Source organism: Bufo gargarizans, chromosome 2 (genome assembly GCF_014858855.1).
Source record: "Bufo gargarizans isolate SCDJY-AF-19 chromosome 2, ASM1485885v1, whole genome shotgun sequence".
In the NCBI taxonomy this organism is placed as follows: Eukaryota; Metazoa; Chordata; class Amphibia; order Anura; family Bufonidae; genus Bufo; species Bufo gargarizans.
The window spans coordinates 89,946,867-89,968,937 of NC_058081.1; the positions used below are offsets into that span (position 1 = coordinate 89,946,867).

General features: G+C 45.5%; 1 protein-coding gene across 1 annotated transcript in view; it reads left to right on the forward strand.

Annotated features, from left to right (window-relative positions):
- The window catches only part of GMCL1 (germ cell-less 1, spermatogenesis associated), a 114,224-nt gene that overhangs the window by 77,306 nt on the left and 14,847 nt on the right, over positions 1–22,071 (forward strand). The window contains exons 8-12 of the mRNA XM_044279288.1: positions 3,281–3,365; positions 13,703–13,793; positions 14,048–14,191; positions 15,910–15,979; positions 21,160–21,235. Of these exons, the coding sequence (XP_044135223.1) occupies positions 3,281–3,365; positions 13,703–13,793; positions 14,048–14,191; positions 15,910–15,979; positions 21,160–21,235 (466 nt within the window). The remainder of the gene's footprint in view (positions 1–3,280; positions 3,366–13,702; positions 13,794–14,047; positions 14,192–15,909; positions 15,980–21,159; positions 21,236–22,071) is intronic.

Sequence of the window (22,071 nt, forward strand, 5' to 3'; positions counted from 1 at the left end):
ATAAATGCACATATCAGGTCACGAATAGCAAATAGTCTGTTTATTCAAGTCTACTCATCAATGCATCAGAGTAGATTTTTATTTTATTTTTTTATTATTTTTTTTTTTTTAGCCTCTCTATTATTTTTAGGCTATTCCTCTTCGGATTGTTATTTTAGCCCTTTGATCATTTATTGGCTACTCCTTTTTACATGCCGTTTTCATTCCAATAAAATAAATATGCACATCTACATCTCGTAAGTGTCTATAGTTGCCATGGTAATACAACCTGAGCTTAGACACTCCACCATAGCTCCTCCCATACCACCTTCCCCTTCTACCATAAAATTAGAAACCTCGCATGACAACACCACGATAGGACAGGAGTTCTCCTACATCACGGGCCTTCCCTAAGCCCGTCCCACTCATTCTACCAATCTCCTGGCTGAATTAGCTCCCATCCTTTGCATAACAGCGGTCACGTGTCCCAACATAAGACACGTGACCCGACGATGCGATCACATGATTAAGGTCCTTTGCCTACTACAACGGTCCTATAGAATATACAATAAAAGCCCTGAAAATCAATATTTCAGTATATAAAAACATGAGAATAAGTTTACTTGGTTTGATTTTAATAAAACCTTGACATCAGTATGTATAAAAATGCTTTTAATCAAGAGTGTATTTCAAATTTTCATGCATTGTCCATTTTTTAATTATATAAAATGACCCTATGTACTCTGTGTATTAGGGATTGACCGATTATCGGTTTTACCGATATTATCGGGCGATATTCAGTATTTTGACAGTTATCGGCATCTATTTTTCCGATAACGTATTGGGAACACAGATCGCGCTGCTGACAGCGCTCTCCGTGTTCCCTTTCAGCAGCACAGGGGAGAAGGAAGCAGTGTCACCCTCCCCGGTGCTGCTGCTGCTGCCACCAATGGGAGGACAGGGGACAAGAGGAGGGGAGGAGCTATGGCCACTGCGCCACCAATGGAGATAAGTCTCTCATTAATTCATATACAGGAGGCGGGAGCTGCAGAATCACATAGCCGTCTCCCGACCTCTGACAAGTAGCTGCGATCTGCGGTAGTTAACCCCTCAGGTGCCGCAGATCACAGCTACCGCTCATAGAAGTCGGGAGCCGGCTATGTGATTCTGCAGCCAGCTCCCGCCTCCTGTATATGAATTAATGAGAGATTTCTCTTCATTGGTGGCGCAGTGCGCCCCCCCACCCCCATCCCAGTATTAAAAAACATTGGTGGCGCAGTGCACCCCCCGATCGGAGCCCCAGCAGTGTTGCCTGGTGTTCCGATCGGTTACCATGGCAGCCAGGATGCTACTGAAGCCCTGGCTGCCATGGTAAGCTCCATGCTGCTGTGTGCACAGAGCAGCAGGGACAGTGTGGGCTCCTATTCACCCTGATGGAGATCAATCAGGGTGAATAGGACAAGGGTTCTAGTCCCTAAAGGGGCTAATAGTAAAAAAAAAAAAAAAAAAAAAAAGATACACGTTAACAATAAACATATAAATTTTCAGCAGATTTGTGTAGGAATTTTTTATTTTTTTTTCAAAAATGAAAATTCACAGAATATCAGTATAAATTATCGGCCATCAGCCTGAAAGTTGACAAATTATGGGTATCCGCCCTAAAAAATCAATATCGGTCGATCCTGTGTATACTTATTTTTTTAACCTGAGGAAGGGGATCTTAATTCCCCGAAACGTGGTGTTTTTATTGCAAGCCTATTTTATTGGAATAAAACGAAGTTTGAAACTCAATTTTGCCTTGACCGAGTTTTGGAACGCCAAAAAGCAGAATTTCTTCTATTATTTTAGTTTCAAGGGTCCGGCATTGACTTAGGCTAGTTTCACACTAGCGTTCGGCTGTCCGCTCGTGAGCTCCGTTTGAAGGGGCTCACGAGCGGACCCGAACGCTTCCGTCCAGCCCTGATGCAGTCTGAATGGATGCGGATCCGCTCAGACTGCATCAGTCTGGCGGCGTTCAGCCTCCGCTCCTCTCAGCAGGCGGACACCTGAACGCTGCTTCCAGCGTTCGGGTGTCCGCCTGGCCGTGCGGAGGCGTGCGGATCCGTCCAGACTTACAATGTAATTCAATGGGGACGGATCCGTTTGAAGATGCCACAATATGGCTCAATCTTGAAACGGATCCGTCCCCCATTGACTTTCAATGTGAAAGTCTGGACGGATCCGCTCAGGCTACTTTCACACTTAGCTTTTTTTTGCCAATATAATGCAGACGGATCCGTTCTGAACGGAGCCACCGTCTGCATTAATATGATCGGATCCGTTCAGAACGGATCCGATCGAACGCTAGTGTGAAAGTAACCTTACTGGATAGTCGCCTATCGGGGGACAATAGGGTTGGCTTTCTTCCTTGCTCAGTGCAGACCTCAGTGGGGATTGTCTCCTGAGGTCAACTGCGCATGCACCAATGACGTCTCATCAGTGCAAGATTTCAGGGTTAGGCATCTAAACAGTGCGGATGCTTGGCCCTGTCAATCAAGCCATGAGGAGAAGTGGTGATGTGGAGAGGAGGCGATAAAGGGTTGCCCCAAAGGGCAAGGCCCTTGGTGCTTGAGGCGCCTCATTTTTATAAGAATAAAAGTGAAGATTTTGCTGTATCTGTACATCAGACTGCAGCAATAGACAGCTCTATCAATTAACCATGATTTTGGAAATACAAGCGGGATAGTTTTTCTACATAACTTTTACGTCAGTCTGTCTTGTAGATTTGTGAATACCGCGCTGTAACTCGGCATAAGGGAGCATTCACACGACCGTGTTTTTCTTCCGTGTCCGTTCCGCAATTTTTGCGGACAATGCACGGACCCATTCATTTCTATGGGTCCGCAAAAATTGCGGAATGCCTTTCATTGTCATCCGTGTGCTGTCCGTTCCGTGTGTACGTTGCTTTTATTTTAGAACATGTCCTATACTTGGCTGCAAATTGTGGCCCCATAGAAAGTCATTGGGTCCGTAAAAAACGGATAGCACACGGAAATGCATCCGTATGTCATCCGTTTTTGCGGACCCCTGGACTGAAAACATTCTAGGAAACCCCATTTTAGTCCCATTTCAGTTTTTTGCGGACCGTGAAAAACGGATGACACACGAATGCACCACGTCCGTGTTATACGGACTTACGAAAAGGAAAGATAACTGAAGACATACGGAACACGGTCGTGTGAATGCTCCCTAAGCAGCATTTAAACAGCTGTGTCCAGGCTTTAATGTGTGATTTATTTGCCGTTCTCTTCTGCGTTTGCAGCATCAATATGATAAAGCCGCTCATCTGTTCTCCAGATCTTCTTGTAATGCAGGTGGAGATGGATGTGTACACAGCTTTAAAAAAGGTAAGGAAACCTGCAGAGAGGCTCCTCTTAATGAGATCGACATTGCTTATAATGTGTTTTTTAAATGATATTAACTATTTTGAATGTTTTGTAAACTGACATCATTCCAGAGCCTGTTCACACTTGTGCTAATTTTTTCCACCAGGTTTCCTTTGTTCTTTGCCAGAATAGTACAGCATGCTGTATTATTCCTTTTTATTTTTTAAATGGGAAAAAAAAGTACTGAATCCTTACAGAAACCTGATGAACCTATTATTGAGTCAATGGGATCCTCACAGTGACGAGTCTGTCATATTTGTTGTGGAGCTTGTAGAAATGAAGCCCTAATTCTGATGTGAACAGAGGATAGGTTGGAGTTTTGTTGACAGTAGTAAAGGCTATGCACATCCTTGCAAACATGTTTACTGTCTCTATCTAGTAAATCAAAAGTGAAGCAAATTTGCAGTAGTTCTTAAAGGGGTTAAATAAAAATCGGACATCATATAGTACATGACAACCTCTTTCTAACAAAGCTAGAACCAGCCATGTGCCTCACATGGATCCAGATATCTTCACATTCATTGCTCTGCTAGACTATCTTCAGCCTCTCAGCTCAGGGGGCATGTCCTTTCTGCTGCAGCTCTCTCCTTGTAACTGCCTCAGCTTCTAACAGAACATATGGTTGGTGGCAGCTAAAGATTTAGGCTACTTTCACACTTGCGTTTGGGGTTCCGCTTGTGAGTTCCATTTGAAAGCTCTCACAAGTGGCCCTGAACGGATCCGTACAACCCCAATGCATTCTGAATGGATAAGGATCCGCTCAGAATGCCTCAGCCTGGCTCCGTTTCGCCTCCGTTCCGCTGAGCAGGCGGACACCTGAACGCAGCTTGCAGCGTTTTCGTGTCCGTCTGGCCATGCGGAGCCGTCCAGACTTAAAATGCAAGTCAATGGGGACGGATCCGTTTGCTTTTTTTACACAATATGGTGCAATTGCAAACTGATCCGTCCCCCATTGACTTTCAATGTGAAGTCAGGAGTCCCTATTAATATACCATAGGATCTGAGTTTTCTCCAATCCGATGGTATATTTTAACGTGAAGTGTCCCCATCACCATGGGAACACCTCTATGTTAGAATATACCTTCGGATTTGAGTTAGATCGTGAAAACTCAGATCTGACAGTATATTCTAACACAGAGGCGTTCCCATAGTGATGGGGATGCTTCAAGTTAGAATATACTGAGAACTGTGTACATAACTGCTCCCTGCTGCCCCCCCCCGATCTCTTACAGGGGGCTGTGATCCGCACAATTAACCCCTGCCGCACCTGAGGGGTTAATTGTGCGGATCTCAGCCCCCTGATCGGGTGCTGCCAGACCCCCCTCCCTCCCCAGTTTTAAATTCATTGGTGGCGAGTGCGGGCCCCCCCCCCCTCCCTCCCCAGTATTAAATTCATTGGTGGTCAGTGCGCCCCCCCCCCCCCCCCCCCCCCCCCCAGTATTAAATTCATTGGTGGCCAGTGTGGCCCTCCCTCCCCAGTATTCCCCACTCCTCCTACTGGTAAGTGACAGGTCTGTGCTATAAGCAATGCGCCGCACAGACCTTTCACTTAAGAGGAGTGACCGGCCGGCCACAGACAGCACAGGTAAGTATAATGCTTCTAAAATTCGGAACTCTCCGCTGCCACAGATGTTTGGGGGGGGGGGGGGGGGCGGTTGCGGCACCTGAGGGGTTAATTGTGCGGATAACAGCCCCCTGTAAGAGATTGGGTGCTGCCAGGGTGCAGTTATGTACACAGTTCTTAGTATATTCTAACTTGAAGCGTCCCCATCACTATTAGAACGGCTCTGTGTTAGAATATACTGTCGGATCTGAGTTTTCACAATGTGAAAACTAAGATCTGAAAAAGATGTTATGCAGACGGATCCGTTCTGAACGGATGCAAGCGTTTGCATTATAGGTGCGGATCTGTCTGTTCAGATACCAGACGGATCCGCACCGAACGCAAGTGTGAAAGTAGCTTTAAACTAAGCATGTTCGACCAGCTCAGTGAGATGGACACAAAATAAGGAAAATAACGAACAGTAGGTGGTGCCATACAGATACATTTTCTTGAATAGCTCACTGGCAATACTTAATAATTAATTACATGCAAAAGTATTCAGATCAAGGGGTTGGTTTGAAAAATGTAGGCTATGCTTCATGAAACAAACCCTTTAATTGAGAAAAGACTTTTGGTTTGTTTTCTACAGCTCCTTTGAAAGATGTCTACATGGTAACAGACTTCAAACAAATTCTGTAGTCTGATATTTGGCATCCTCTACTTATGGTTAACGTACCAAATGTACATTAGTACAAAGTACAGAGAAAGTAGAAGAAAATGAGACGGCAGGATTACACAACACAGAATTAGTTTACGGCCTGTTAACAATGCATCTCCATAAGGCCTCGTTCAGATAGCCATAGTGTTTTGCAGACCCGCAAAACACAAATACTGGTCGTGTGCGTTCTGCAATTTGATTCGTCCGGTTCGCTGAATTTTTCAAATTTTGGTTTGATCCGAATTTATTTGCGCCGATTAGCGTTAAAAAACTGCTATTTCCTGGCTGCAGAGAGCCTTTATAGTGGTGTAGAACACTGTGTCTTGCAGTAACACGCATAGGGAGTCTGCTGGGGTAGTGAAATTATACTGAGAGTCAGGCCCCATTCACACGTCCGCAATTTAGTTCCGCATTTTGCTGAGCGGAATTACGGACCCATTCATTTCTATGAGGCAGCACGATTTGCTGCCCGGATACGTAAATGCGGACCCGCACTTCTGGGTCCCCAATTCCGTTCCCCCAAAAAATTGAACATGCAATTGCGGACAAGAATAGGCATATTCTATTATTGCCGGCAATGTGCGGTCCTCAAAATGCGGAACGCAAATTGCCGCGGTCTGTGTTTTGTGGATCCGCAAACCGCACGGATGTGTGAATGGACCCTCAGTATGACATGCAGATGACAGGCGTCACTCTTAGAATCACTGCACACTTCACTTAGTTGGGCAGTCACAGGGCCAAAACTGACCAAATATCTCAAGTGTGAACTCAGCCTTACAGGTCAATGTTAGCGTCAAGCAGAAGCGCACGCCTTTTACACCGTCGTCAGCTGATTCCACATAGATGTCTACAGAACCCGTTCTATTAAACACTTATACAAGTAGAGCCCCCCAACAGAGTGGAGAGGGTGTCAGCAGTAAGTTTGTGTTGACGTCACTGATTATTTTGCCCTTCTTCTGATCAGTCAGAACAATAACCCCCCCAAAAAAACGGATCCTGTCTGTTGAGCATCCGCCTTCACTAGGTCAGCATTTGGTCAGTAATCCATCAGTATTGCTAAAGACAAAAAAAATACAGGAGTGGATCCATAACGGAGATGCAAATATTCCGTTCACGTGTCATGTCTTCTGTGTTTTGTACCCACTCCTGCTTTTGGCTAGCAAATCATAAGCCAATTCTGATGCTAAATAGGGACCATGTCACGCAGGCCTTACAGCTGTTAAATAGACAGGATTCGTCTATTTTTCCTTCTTTCTGACAGATTATAAGAATGGTCAAATAAGTGATATCAGCCAGGCCGAAAGGCAAAAGAGTGGCCCAGTCATGAAGTGGGGAGGGTGGGTACAGCATGAGAAGTCCACAGAGTGGACCTAGGACATACTGGTGAAGTGGAAGCAGCATGAGGAGACCACAGAGTGGCCCAATGACAGTCTGGAGGTGGCATCAGCATCAGGAGGCCACAGAGTGGCACAATGACAGTGTTGATGTGGCAGCAGCAGCATCAGAAGGAGGCCGCGGGGTGGCACAATGACAGTGTGGAGGTGGCGGCAGCAGCATCAGGAGGCCACAGAGTGGCAAGGTGGCAGCAGCATCAGGGGACCACAGAGTGACCAGTTGACAGAGTGGGGAGGTGGGTGGCAATACCGGTACCAGCTGAAGAAGGAGCACTTGGCATCAGGCGGGTGGCAGCATCAGAATAGTAGCTGAGGCAGGTAGCTAGAAGAAACCGGTAGATAGGGTCCAACAAGGTGGAGAGTCAAAAGTCATCCCTCTGTTTAATGCTGACAATTCGGCTGTCACTACGCAAGCAAGTGAGCGTGCATCGGGCCATTTGTGCAAGTGTCTCGAAGGGACTCCCTGCCTCCATCTCCACTGCATACTTCCACGGTGTGTCTGGGATCTCTGCCTCCTCTTCCTCATCGCCCTGTAGCTCCTCTGGCTGCTCCTCTTCTGTCACCTGTGTAGACAAACCACCCATTTTGCTACACATTGCTTGTGCTCCTCCTCCAGTTCAGCACCCACTGGGCTCATGTGGCCGTGAGATCTAGGCGCTACGTCTCCAGTCCCCTGACCAGCCAGATTTACCAGCATCTGTTTCAGGACATGAAGCAGTGGAATGATGTTGTTCATCCCGTAGTCCTGGTGACTGAAAAAATAACGTGGCCTCAAAGGGCCTGAACAAACGGCGGTTGTCACGCACGAGCTGCTACTGTCCGCTTGGATCATCAAGAAATCGTTTATGGCCTTTCTCCGTTCGTACAGTCGGTCCAACATATGGAGGATGAAATTCCAACGGGTGAAAACGTCGCATGTCAGCCTATGTTGGGGGATGCCGTTCTGCTGCAGCTCAAGGAGAGTGTGCTTTCCGGTGTATGAATGGCTGAAGTGCATGTAAAGTTTCCTGGCTATTTTTAGGATGTCTTGCAGATGGGTGGAAGACTTCAGGAACCGCTTGACAACCAGATTGAACACAGGTGCCATGCAGTGCGCATGGCTCAGCCCTCCCCAGTTCTTCCCGTTGTCGGTCACCATGGTTTCCGATTTTGAGTTGTCGCGGAGAAAGCCAGGATTCGATTTCTTGATGAAGGACATGACACAATGCAGTTCCTCAACCCAAAAATGTCTGTAATTTTCTCACTTCACCACACAACGGCTAATGAGCCCTTTTTTTCCTTCTTTTTGTTCCCCACTAATACACCACAAAAAGGGTTTTGGAACATATAACTGCACCGCTAAATGGCAAAGATATCAATTTTTTTGCCACTAATATACGCTAAAAAGGGCTGTGATTTTCTCACTTCACCACTCAACGGCTAATAAGCCCTTTTTTCCCCCACTAATACAAGCCAAAAAATGCTTTAGAACATATAACTGCACTGGGCAAATAAGACATATATATATTTCCTTGTACGAGAATAAACCCTGTTAATGCCTGAATCAAACAGAACTTGCACCCCAATAACAAGAACGGTTTGCTGGAATTACAGAGCTGTATAATGGCAATTTGGATCCCCAGTCAGTGCAGCAAGGTGTAATAAGATTGTTCCTATTACCCAGGCTGTAACCTCCCCTACTGAACCCTGTTCTGCTTCAATACTGTGGATTGATTCCTCCCTATTCTTTCCCTGAAATTCTATACCGCAAAATAAAAGTTTTAAAGTCTTCCCTAGCACTTTCCCTAGCGCCTGCTGATGTCTCTCCCTGCACTAGGTGCACTGAAAAATGGCTGAATCCAAGATGGCTGAGGCCATTTATAGGGCTGTGACATCATAGGGTTGGCTGCTGATTGCCTACATGCATGGCATTGTGGGTAATCCCTCGTTCCCAGAGTTCCTTGCTCCATGTCCTAACACGTGCAGCAGTCAATTTCGTGAAAAATACGATTTGTTACCACGAAGTGTGAGAAAATTCAGATTCGTGCGAATAGAATCTTTGCTGAAATTCGGATCGAATTCCACTTAGTCAATTTCTATTCACTCATCTCTAGTTGCAACCATAATAGAAAGTGCCTATTCTTGCCCACGGAGCCGCGGAACGGAACCACGGATACAGACAGCACACTGTGTTCTGTCTGCATCTTTTGCAGCCCCATTGAAAAGAATACGGCTGTCTGAATGGGCCCTAAGGAGGGGATTTATCAAGACTATCCCTTTCTTGCGCTGCCTGGGGATGCGCTACATTTATGACGGCTATGCATCTTTTCACCCCTGTCACACCCTCTTTTTGAAAAGTGGCAATGGTGGAATAAAACTGCCCTTTGCCATTTTATTTATTTTTTAAGTCCTAAACATTGTTGTTGCATTCACACGACCACGTTATCATTTTTTTTTTGCGGACCCTCTAGGACAAGAATAGGACATGTTCTATCCTTTTTTGCAGGACTGTGGAATGGACATATGGATGCTGGCTGCACCTGGTGTGCTGTTTTTTATTTTTATTTTTATTTTTAGGTTCCATTGAAATGAATGTGTCTGTCTGCAATACGCAAAAAATGTGGATCGGATGCGGACCAAAAATACGATCGTGTGAATGGGGCCTTAGTCTTCATAGGCGCTGTAAAAACGGAGCAGTAGGGCATTTTAATGGAGACCTACTGCAAAGTTGCATTTTAGATTTCGTGGTTGTGCAAGTGGGCATAGGGTGAGATTTATCAAACTAATGTAGCGTAGAACTGGAGTTGCCCATAGCAACTGGATTTCACCTTCCATTTTCCAAAGGAGCTGTGAAAAATGAAAGGTGGAATCTGATTGGTTGCTATGGGCAACCAAGCTAGTTCTACTTTTAATCTAGTTTGATAAAGCTCCCCCATAGTCGTTAATTGCATAACCGGTCACCAAAGCCATTTTAATTGTGGCCCTTAAAGTGATTGGCATAAAGGAAAAAAAAAGCTGCTCACATATTCTCCGGTGCCCTTTTCCAACACCAAGGGTCTTGTACCCATCAGAAGTATGATGTTCCATCTATGGTAAAGTGCACCGCTGCAGCTATTCACTGGCCTCAGTATTAATATGCTGCTTGGGGACATGTCACTGCTGAGGCCAGTGAATGGCTGCAGTGGTACATGTAATCATGGATGTTATTTCTCACTTATGGGCCTCAGGGGGCCGGAAACAATGGAGACCAGGTTGAAATGGAGCAACTGTGAATAAGTTAGTGGCTTTTTTTATTTTATTTTCCTTTAGCCTGGTTTCACACGAGCGAGTGCAATGCGTTGAACTTGCGGCGTGTGTCTGCGAGAGCTCCCGTACTGACGTATGTAGCACTGATAGGATCGCATAGCATGATATTGACTTATGATGCTATGTAACCCTTCTGGAATGTATTGTATAACACTGATCTAATGCTGTCAGTGTTAAATACATTCCAGAACTTTAGGGGTTACATAGCATCATAAATCAATATAATGCTATGCGATCCTCTCAGTGCTACATACGTCAGTACGGGAGCTCTCGCAGACACACGCCGCAAGTTCAACGCATTGCACTCGCTCGTGTGAAACCAGCCCTGTGCTAATCACTTTAAAAGTGCTTTGGGTTCGGACAACCCCTTTAATATAAAGGGGAGTTTAGTTTACTGTATCTCTTTCTGTATTCTGCTGTGAATTTTGTGTTTCCTAATTAGTAGAAATCTTATCAGAAAGCTGTGAACTGGAATGGCTCATTCTAAACTCGTGGGATTAAAATGGAAATGGCCTGACATTACTTGGGAGCAATATTGATTACCTGAGCATTAGATACATTTTCTGACCTAATCTTGCAGAAGAGAGATGCACGTCCTTGTTAACCACGTCCATGTACTCACCGTCATTATAATTATTGATCAGATTTGGTATTTAGACCTGAAGAAGAAAGGGGCAAAACTCCCTGGGTACAAATAACGTTCAAAGAAGCATATGCTTCATATAATGTATTTTTCATTTCTGCCACTCCGGTGGAAGTCAATACTAGCAGCATGCTGTGCTGCTAATGTCAGTGAGAAGGCATGAGGCCTGTCTTAATCTCCCAGTTTGGTACCAGAACAAGCTCTGGTCTAGCATGCAGTTAGCATATGAAGGACTATACACTGAAAATGGGAATGAGATGAGAAGGGCACTTTATGGATAGAGACAATCTGCAGGTATCACATTTTTAACACTCAGTTGATGAATCTGGCTTGGGTTACAAATGCCAGGTTATACTTTTTCCAATACTTTTTCTAAGTAGAAAAGTTGAGGATTTTTTTTCTTTTTTGGGTCAAATACTGGTTGCACTAGGTACATCTTCATAAATATGGCACTGAGCTTCAACACCATAAGGCCTCTTTCACACGGGCGTCAGTTTTTTGACCGGATAAGAGCCGGATGCGTTGCGGGAAAATGCGCGATTTTCCCCCGCGAGTGCAAAACTTTGTCATGCGTTGCACTCGCGTGAGAAAAATCGCGCATGTTTGGTACCCGAACTTCTTCATAGAAGTTCGGGCTTGGGATTGATGTTCTGAAGATTGCTATTATTTTCCCTTATAACCATGTTATAAGGGAAAATAATACATTCTGAATACAGAATGCATAGTAAACCAGCGCTAGAGGGGTTAAAAAATAATAATTTAACTCAACTTAGTCCACTTGATCGCGAAGCTGGCATCTCCTTGTGTCTCCTCTGCGCTGAGCGGCTGAACAGGACCTGTGGTGAGCTGCTCCATTAAATACAGGTTAAGGACCTTCGATGACGTCACACCGGTCATCACATGGTATGTTACATGATCTTTTACCATGGTGATTCACCATGGTAAAAGACCATGTGATGACCGGAGTGACGTCATCGAAGGTCCTTAAGTGATATTTAATGGAGCAGCTTACCACAGGTCCTGTTCAGCCGCTCAGCGCAGAGGAGACACAAGGAGATGCCAGCTTCGCGATCAAGTGGACTAAGTTGAGTTAAATTATTTTTTATTTTTTTTTAACCCCTCTAGCGCTGTTTTACTATACATTCTGTATTCAGAATGCTATTATTTTCCCTTATAACCATGTTATAAGGGAAAATAATAATGATCGGGTCTCCATCCCGATCGTCTCCTAGCAACCGTGCGTGCAAATCGCATGGCATCCGTACTTGCTTGCGGATGCCATCCGATTTTCACACACCCCATTCATTTCTATGGGGCCTGCGTCACGTCGAAATCGGACAATATAGAGCATGCTGCGATTTCAACTGAACGCACAAGTGATGCGTTAAAGACAATGCTCATGTGCACAGCCCCATAGAAATGAATGGGTCAGGATTTAGTGCGGGTGCCATACGTTCGCCGCACGGATCGCACCCGCACGGAATACTCGCCTGTGTGAAAGGGGCCTAACTGTCAATGTATTAACACCAGAAACGTTCAATAAGTACATGTATAAGGGCTCTTTCACACGTGCGTTATTGTCTTCCGGCATAGAGTTCCGCCGTCGGGGCTCTATGCCGGAAGAATCCTGATCAGTTTTATCCTAATGCATTCTGAATGGAGTGAAATCCGTTCAGGATGCATCAGGATGTCTTCAGTTCCGGAACGGAACGTTTTTTGGCCGGAGAAAATACCGCAGCATGCTGCGCTTTTTGCTCCGGCCAAAAAACGGAAGACTTGTCGCAAGGCCGGATCCGGAATGAATGCCTATTGAAAGGCATTGATCCGGATCCGGCCTTAAGCTAAACGTCGTTTCGGCGCATTGCCCGATCTGACGTTTAGCTTTTTTAGAGTGGTTACCATGGCTGCCGGGACGCTAAAGTCCTGGCAGCCATGGTAAAGTGTAGTGGGGAGCGGGGGAGCAGCATACTTACCGTCCGTGCGGCTCCCGGGGCGCTCCAGAGTGACGTCAGGGTGCCCCACGCGCATGGATGACGTGATCGCATGGCACGTCATCCATGCGCCTGGGGCGCTCTGACGTCACTCTGGAGCGCCCCGGGAGTCGCGCGGACTGTAAGTATACCGCTCCCCGCTCCTACTATGGCAACCAGGACTTTAATAGCGTCCTGGGTGCCATAGTAACACTGAAAGCATTTTGAAGACGGATCCGTCTTCAAATGCTTTCAGTACACTTGCGTTTTTCCGGATCCGGCGTGTAATTCCGGCAAGTGGAGTACACACCGGATCCGGACAACGCAAGTGTGAAAGAGGCCTAAGATGCACCTCTAAAAGCATTGTTTCCCTTGACAAAGTTGTGATAAAACTGTCTGCCTGCAGCCACCACTAGGGGGAGCCAAGTGCACGTCATTTTATACAGTTACCATTGCACTCAGGAATTGTAAAATCTCTGTGCCCTGAGCGTTCTTCAGTGGTGATTTTAGTAAAATGCTACATCTTTTAGGGAAAAGTCCAGGGCCAAGCCCCCTGTGACCACAGGCTCCATATCGGTGGCATGTGATGAGAATGCCAGTGGTTTCAACACCAACAACTAACATTTGCCAATTGGATGGGCAAGAGGACGTTATGGACATCAGTGTCAATGTTCTGTCATTCTGTAATGAAATCACAGGGGGGTCGATTTGTCTTCTTGTCTAATTTGCCTTATTTTTCCAACAGTGGATGTTCCTGCAAATAGTGCCTTCTTGGAACGGGTCCTTAAAACAGCTTCTCACGGAAGCAGATTCCTGGTTCTCCAAACGCAAGAAAGGTTGGTAAATCCTCCATAGGCTGGTCACAGTAATATTACCGATTTATCCTGAAATCAACCTCCATAAGAATATCACAGGCGGTCATAACTGGCGCATATCCTGCTTAAACACTTAATTAAAATGGACGCTCGGGGTAAGGGTACTATGCACCTGCTGGTATCTCATGCACCAGCTGGATATCACTGCTGAAGGAATTTTTCCATAAACTTGGCAGTGGTTTATCTCACGTCTCCTGTTGTTTTTTTTTCTTTAGAGCTAGAAGATACTGGCATCACCTTTCTAGAAACTGAACAGGGCTGCCCATTTGTGCCAGTTTTCAAGCACCTGCGTATGCAATACATCATCAGTGACTTGGCATCAGCAAGGATCATTGAGCGTGATGCTCTGATACCCTCAGGTAATAATAGAAGAATGAAAGGCACCATGCTGCAAGACAGGTTCACTGGGGTGGGGGGGAACGATAAAGTCATCTGTTTTTACAAAACCACTTGAATAGGAAGGAGCCGTCCCATAGAAGTGAATGGAACGGCTTGTAATTACATCTGCTCACCGCGGCGATGTCGACGGCAAGTAGGTAGACATTGAAGGGAAGGCTGCGCTTGAATGGACAGTGGCCCTCTCTTCAACTAGCTGATCGGCGAAAATGGCGCGTGTCAGACCCCTTCCAATCTGATATTGATGACCTATCCTGAGGATAGGCCATCAATATTAAAATCCCAGAAAACCCCTTTATGGGGCATGTGCCTCCTAATAAATTTGGCGCATCTCACTCGGGCGCACAGGAGATCAAGACTGACAACCCCTTTAAGTATTGCTTGTGATTTGTTCTGCACAGCTGTGCCATCATTTTTTCTTATTGCCGTCGGTGCTGATTCGGTGACAGTTGTGTGTTGTGCTATATAATCTGTTTCTATGCAGCCAAACTCCATATTTCTCCAGATATCTAGTTACTGTTGTATTAAAGGAACCCCTAAACAATCCCGCCTTATCCGCATTTGATTTGGGTATTACAACTTGTATCAAGTACAGTTAGGGTCCATTCACACGTCCGCAAAATGGATCCGCATCCGTTCCGCAATTTTGCGGAACGGGTGCAGACCCATTCATTTTCAATGGGGCCAGAATGTGCTGTCCGCATCCTCATTTGCGGATCCGCACTTCCGCATCCGTGCTTCAGTTTCCGCAAAAAAATAGAACATGTCCTATTCTTGTCCGCAATTGCGGACAAGAACAGGAATATTCTACTAGTGCCGGCAATGTGCGGTCCGCAAAATGCAGAAAGCACATTGCCGCTTTCCGTGTTTTGCGGATCTGTGGCTCCGTGTACCCGCAAAACAGGTTGCGGATGTGTGAATGGAGCCTTATGGATTCAGTATTGCACATTGATTACAGTCCCTTCACTTCTGCACAGCACCAACCCTTTATTTTGCATCATCCTAAAGACCCCTTTACTTGGGCAAGTGGCCGGGGCAATTATTGGGAGGGGGAGGATTCCTAAGAACGCTCCTTCCTGATAATTGCCCTGGCTAACGGCGCAGCCAATCACCCAATGAACAAACAGTGTCATTATTTCTGGGCAGCAAATCAGGCTGTGTGAACAAGAGGATCTGCCGTGAAATGACATACAGCGGCATTGAGTGGGGCTTGTAAATGCAGCTCTCACCTTCTGTAACATGCAGGCAGTTATTGGGAATTAACGGCTTGTGCCCGATAATTGCCTGCTGTGTCGGCCTTTGGTTTTCCTCCCTGTCAGATTTTTTTTTTTTATAGGATTTCAAAGATATCCGCCTGATCTGGCATGACACTTAGAGCAGAGAAGCAATGGTGATTCTTATCCCATTCAAAAGCTGGTGAACAGCCCCTATATCCAGTGTAGTCACAGCCATTTGTCACCATGTTGAAGACCAGGATATCGCATACAGATTAGAAGGGCCCTGCACAGGAGGAAAACGTCTACATTTGTATTACTTGATGCTTGTTTTATTCTTTTATATGAGAATATTTCCTTATGGCAGCTTATAATAGGCCAGCCTATGTGATGTGTTTTCACAGTGTGAAGAGCACTGCTAACCTGATGATTTCCAGCAGTGGTAAATTTAGGGTTTCTCATTTCAGAGTGGTTGTCCTCTGTGTACAAGCAGCAGTGGTTCACTATGCTCCGTGCTGAGCAGGATAATGACACCGGGTGAGTTTTACCACATTTGTGCATGCTATCTTCCTCTGTTCAGGACCGTCATAAACTATTGCTAAACATAGACTCCTAGGAGGAAGAAACTTGACATGGGGCCAGGTTATCTCCAGATGCTGGAAATTTCCTTATTGGCCTTAATTAAACCTGATTTTGGCTTCATTCCCACAGCTGTATGAGATAAAAGTCAGCGCGACATGGCCAAAATTATACCTGAACCTTTGTTTGGGATTCTGCCTTCTGTTGTCCAAGGGTACTGTCACACTCGCGGCAGAGGATTCCGGCAGGCAGTTCCGTCTCCGGATCCGTCAATTTGCATTCTTAAAGGTCTGCTCATGCGCGGACGGAAAGAATGGATCCGTTTTGCCGGAACACTTAATGCCGGATCCAGCATTCCGGCAAGTGTTCAGGATTTTTGGGCGGAGAGAAAACTGCAGCATGCTGTGGTATTTTCTCCGGCCAAAAAACGTAAGAGGGACTGAACTGATGCATCCTGAACGGATTGTTCTCCATTCAGAAAGCATTCAAATAAAACTGATCAGTTCTTTTCCGGTATTGAGCCCCTGTGACGGAACTCAATACCGGAAAACAAAAAAGCTTGTGTGAAAGTACCCTTAGGCCTCTTTAACACGTCAGTCCATGGACCACTTATGTATCCATTGACTTCAAAGAGCCTCAGTCAGCACAATCAACCCTATTAAACCAGGCATTTTGTTTAGTAGGGTTGATCATGTTGATTGAAACAATACCTTGTTATCTTTGTACAGGAGCAGCGTTCCCGAGAGGTCATTGTTATTATGCTAATTAGCTCTTTTAAGTACCAAGGGTTCAGCCAGAAGGCTTGGAGCACCGCTATTCTAATGCCCATCTCCTCCGCCATTACGACGTGTGAAAGAGGCCTTGCATTGGGATCTGACCAGTGCGACCCCCAGAAAAACAGGGCTACCCAAGTCTCCCTGGTGGGTTCCATACATGACCACTGCAGCATTCACTTCTTCAGGACTGACAGAGATGGCTGAGCTCTGTACTCGGTCCCATAGAAGTGAATGTAGCAGCAGTCAAGTATGGGCTCTACCTCTTCATTCACACAGGGGACTCGGGGGCGCCATTCTCCATAAACTGTGGAGGTCCCAGCACTCGGTGATCATGGATTTATGACCTAACCTGTGGATAGGTGATGCATAATGACGGCGGTTAAGCCTGTTATATCACTGCTGTCTGCTTTCCAGAGCCTTATCGGGGCACTCCTAGAGTTACGTGGACCTTACTGTACCTACACGTTCCTCTGATTTGCATGGAACAGGAAAAAAAATGGTGGCCTGCTCCGTCTCTTGCTGTAGTACAGAGATGCAGTATTCACCCCTCCTGAGCCTGTGGCTTTACTGGGATTAAATCGGCTCCCATTTTTGGCACAGAACAGACCACTCCGACTTGGACTGTTTATATGGTTGTGTGAATGATGTCTCCTATTGCAGAGTTTTAGTCCCAGGTATAAAATATCAAAGATGGGATAATATTCCACCCTTGATAACGGCAGCCACCGTCCTTTGTTCTGCGAGACAGTACCTGGTTTTGTGGAGGCTGGAATTTGTCAGCTGAGCTCCTCGGGGAGACGACGCTAACTCCTTTTTGATCTCTCAGTAATAAAGCCTTTAGGCAAAGTTTTTTCTCTTTTAAATGAAACACCTTGGCATTGTTAAATAGCGGCGTTGTGATGATGATACTTGTGCCTGGCTGCCAGCGCTGCCTCGCCTTCACTCCCTGCTCTGCTGCGTCTTGTCAGCCTCACAAAGGTTCGGCACTGTCCTGCGGGACCATCCACTCTGCTAGGCTCACCTGTGAATAATCTTCTCATTACTAGGCTACTGGGATATAGCTTTTCTTGATGAACTGTGGAAATGCTAGATGGTACAAGAAATTCAGAGCTTCCTGGAATAGCCGTGCAGCAATCTTGAAAATAAAGCCAGAGGATGAAAGAAAGAAGGCATCTCTGGGAAACCTCTTAACGTCGGTGTTATGTTGCTTACAGATTTGCATAGACTAACCTTTAGAGGCTGACCTAGACATTGATGACTCCAAATGTCAACTTGCTTTAAGGGCTCGTTTAGACCATAGATCAGTTTCCTTTTGTTTTTGCCGTGCACATGACAAACCCTGTCTATGCTGTGCTTCCAGATTATGTATACCTAGTAGTAGTAATGCATGGAGGAGGATGAAGTGTTAGTTGTAACCAGAGGTGAGATGTTTCAGCATAATTGAATGGAAATAGTGGTGAAATTGGGGAAGACCACTGCAAAGACGTCCTCCTTTGCTTTCTGGCGCATCATCACTGTGTTGTCTCACTTCAGCATATGGTATTTATTATATAGACAAAGTTAAAGGGGTTTTCTAAAAAAAAGCGCCACGATCTCATGTGGCGTCCACTTCTGGGATCTCGTGCTGTACATTTGGCACGTGATCCTAGCCTGGTTTTAGTCAGGGTGCTCATAGGAACATAGCTGCAGCAGCCTTGGATCGTTTAGGACAGGGGGGGGGGGGGTGTCACAGAATTACCATTAATTCTAAAACTTCACTTTTAATATTCATAATTAAAATTTTTAGACCCTTTTGATACGAAAATAAACAATAAACACAAATTAAAGAAAACAAGACTATGTGTCACTTGTCTCCTAAATGGCAGGATGCCAAGTGAATGATCTATAGGGGCAATATCCCTAGTGTTTCCCCTATTAATTAGGCCCTGCCTAGAAACGGAATAGCCGCCCCGATAGGGGCGATCCCGTATCTCGTACCTCCTATAATACCCTGGAGGGCCCTGGTACGGGTGACAGATGGTGCTATTCCTAATTGGAGACCAAAACTAGTCTACAAGTGAACCAAAAATAAAAAAGATATACACAGAACACCCCATCCCCCGTGTAGTAGAGGTAAGAAATTTGGAAAAGACAGTGCACGATTATAGCATGAATAATGTATAACGTTCCTACGCGTTTCGCCCTGTTGATGTTAGGCTCCTCAGGGGACAAAAACCAAAAAACATACGGAGTGTCCTACACCATAGATTAAAGTAAACTGGATGATAAAGGTAGAAAATACACATGCGTGACCACAGTAGATTTAACTTAGAGCACTGGTCACTATTTCTAGATACACATTAAGATGTAAAGTATGGGACTCCAGCATCGTTTAGGACAGGCATGCTTAACCTGCGGCCTTCCAGCTGTTGCAAAACTACAACTCCCAGAATGCCCGAACAGCCTACAGCTATCAACCTACAGGAGGGCATTGTGGGAGTTGTAGTTTTACAACAGCTGGAGGGCCGCAGGTTGAGCATGCCTGGTTTAGGAGGACTGAGGCTGCCACACACACACACACACACACACCAACCAACCATCCGGCTTCCCACTAGGGGGAGCCATTTCTGAGCTCCCAGATGCCAAGGTCACATTTGACCATGGCATCTGATGGGGTTAAACATGTGGGATCAACATTATCGTTGATTACATACATTAGCCCCTGGTGTCTGCTGTTTAAAACAGCAGGCACCTGGCAGCTATGACACCCGTTTTGCTTGCAACTGGGCGCCATCTTTAAATAACCGACCCCCAGCGTATATTTACGCGGGTGGTCGAGAAGGGGTTATATGAAAACTCAGGCAGCCCTTTTAAAGGGATTGCATTCAAATTGAACTAACCGTATGAAATATTACATAAAAAACTAATATTGTTCACTGGTTAAATCGCCCAGTGCTTCAGCGCTGACACTGTGGTGGTCCCGCTGGGCTGCGATTGCTGCTCCTCAGTTAGTCACCTGCTGTACAAGGCATCATCACTGCAAGCAGAATCACATGGATAATCAACATGTGGTGACTGCAGAAAAAATAAAAAGCAGGAGAGAAAGCAGAGATCATGGTCAGGGCTTTTTATTAAAGCCTGAAATACAAGAAAAAAACCATAACCTGCTAAGGAAAATCCATATTTACCTCTTTCTGCTTGCGGATTTCTACAGAAAGCAGTTTTAGGAGATTTCCTGTAGTCAGACAAGTGCTTGCTTCCCCCCAGCCTCTCCATCTCCGGCGGAAGACTGCTTTTATCAGTCTATGTGCACTAACGTGACCTCATAGTCACACAGGAAGTTTGGGAGGGGGATGGTTAACTTTAATACACTTGAATGGAATCAGAGGACTGTAAAATTATTGGAAATTGCAAAACTTAGAATTTTTTTTTTTTTTTTTTTTACAAAACCTTCCCCTGTGTGTGTACAAGTATACTAAATAGCTGGGCGCTGATACTACAGAAAGTGCTACCCAGTTTTCCCAGGTGCCTGAGTCTTGTAGACCTCTATACACTGTCCAGATAATGTTTCCCTTACATTATGCAAGTAACCCAGCTTTCCCAGGACCCTGAAGCACTAAGTGTTTTTTTTTTGGGGGAGGGGGGGGGGGGGAGAGAAAGGGACGCTTGTCTTGGTAGATTTAATGTTCTGCATTCTCTATTACAACTCCACCACATGACAGCAACTCAACTTTCCCAGGACCCTGAAACTCAATCTGCCTAGCTATAGCACTATTTAGGAGTGAGGAGGGGGATTTATTTCGGTGGAACTACTATTTAGAAGTTCCTATTACAGGCCCATATAATAGACCCTGAATGACAAATCTATCCAGGTATGCTACAGTATAGAGGATTTTGCACTGGGATTCCTACTCTGCTTTTCCAGGCTCCTGACCAGCAAATCCAGCTAGGTATTCTACAATACAGGTGATTTTACCAGTTCATTCACGGGCTGATCTGGCGTTCTGCAGTCTGGCGAACAATGTCTGTGCGGCAGTGATGGGGAATATTGGTTTTATAAAATATACACAATGCTGCCCTGATGCACTGTGTAAATCTATCACTGCCTGTCTAAAAGTATGAAGTTACTGGTTTCCCTTTCCACTGAGTCAATCGTTACAAAACGTATTAATCCAGTAAACTGTGGGCTAAATCAGAAATCAAAACCGCTGATTTCTGGCAAACTAAAATATGCTATTGGTTTCATGTGAGCACAGCTTTGAATCTGTGGTTTGAGGGTTTTTAGGTATAAACCCAAGTCCATCAACCTTTGTGCAGAGCTTTTTATGTACTTAACAGTACATGTGAGTAACAAAAGCCAATGTTCCTATTTATCTGTTGTAGCCCTCAAGAAATCAATAAAGAAGAACTGGAGAACAATAGCATGAGATGCGGCAGGAGACTTGCAAAAGATGGTGATGTAAGAGCGTTAAATGGCCTCCTTTTTCTGTCCTCTCCAAACGACCTGCAGTTAAATAAAATTGCTCTCCTTTTCTGTTAAAATCAATTAGAAGGGTTGTCCCATCTTGGACATTGGCTTATTACTAGGATATCAAGGTCAGGTCCTTTGTACGCTAGAAAGCGGGACAACTAAACACAACACCTTTCGCTAATGGTCACCAATTACTGTATTTTTCGGACTATAAGATGCACTCCCCCCCCCCCCCCCAAAAGTGAAGGAAATGTGACAGTGCGTCTTATAGTCCGAATGCTAATGACTGCTTCCGTTATGGAGGTCGTCATCAGCATGTGGGGAGCTGTGAGGGAAGCACTGCGCAACTGTACTCGCCCTCCCTCGTCTTCTGCCAGATCCTGCTCTGCACTCTGTCCTGACTGCGTACAGCATTAGAACATAGGGCATGTAGGCGCGCACTATGACCTGTCGCAGTGCAATGTCGGCTCACAGTGCAGCGTTGGCCGGAAGAAGACCAGGGAGGGCGAGTGGATCTGCAGAGTGGCTGCGCCCTCCGGAGCAGTAGAGGTACGTTTATTTATTTTTATATCCAATCTGAGGTCTGATGAATATTTTTTTTTTTCTTTCATATTTTCCTCCTTTAAATCCTCCGAAAAATACGGTACATAATAATTCCTTGTTAAACAATTGTAGAAACCCATTAAAGAACAGTAAAGCCACAGGGTGAAAGGACTTTGATGGCATATCGCGGGGACCTGCTCCTTTCTCCAGAACAGGGCCTATGAGGTGAAGAAGAGCACCCTCCGTTCACTGCTCTGGGACTGTCAGAAGAAGCTAAGCTA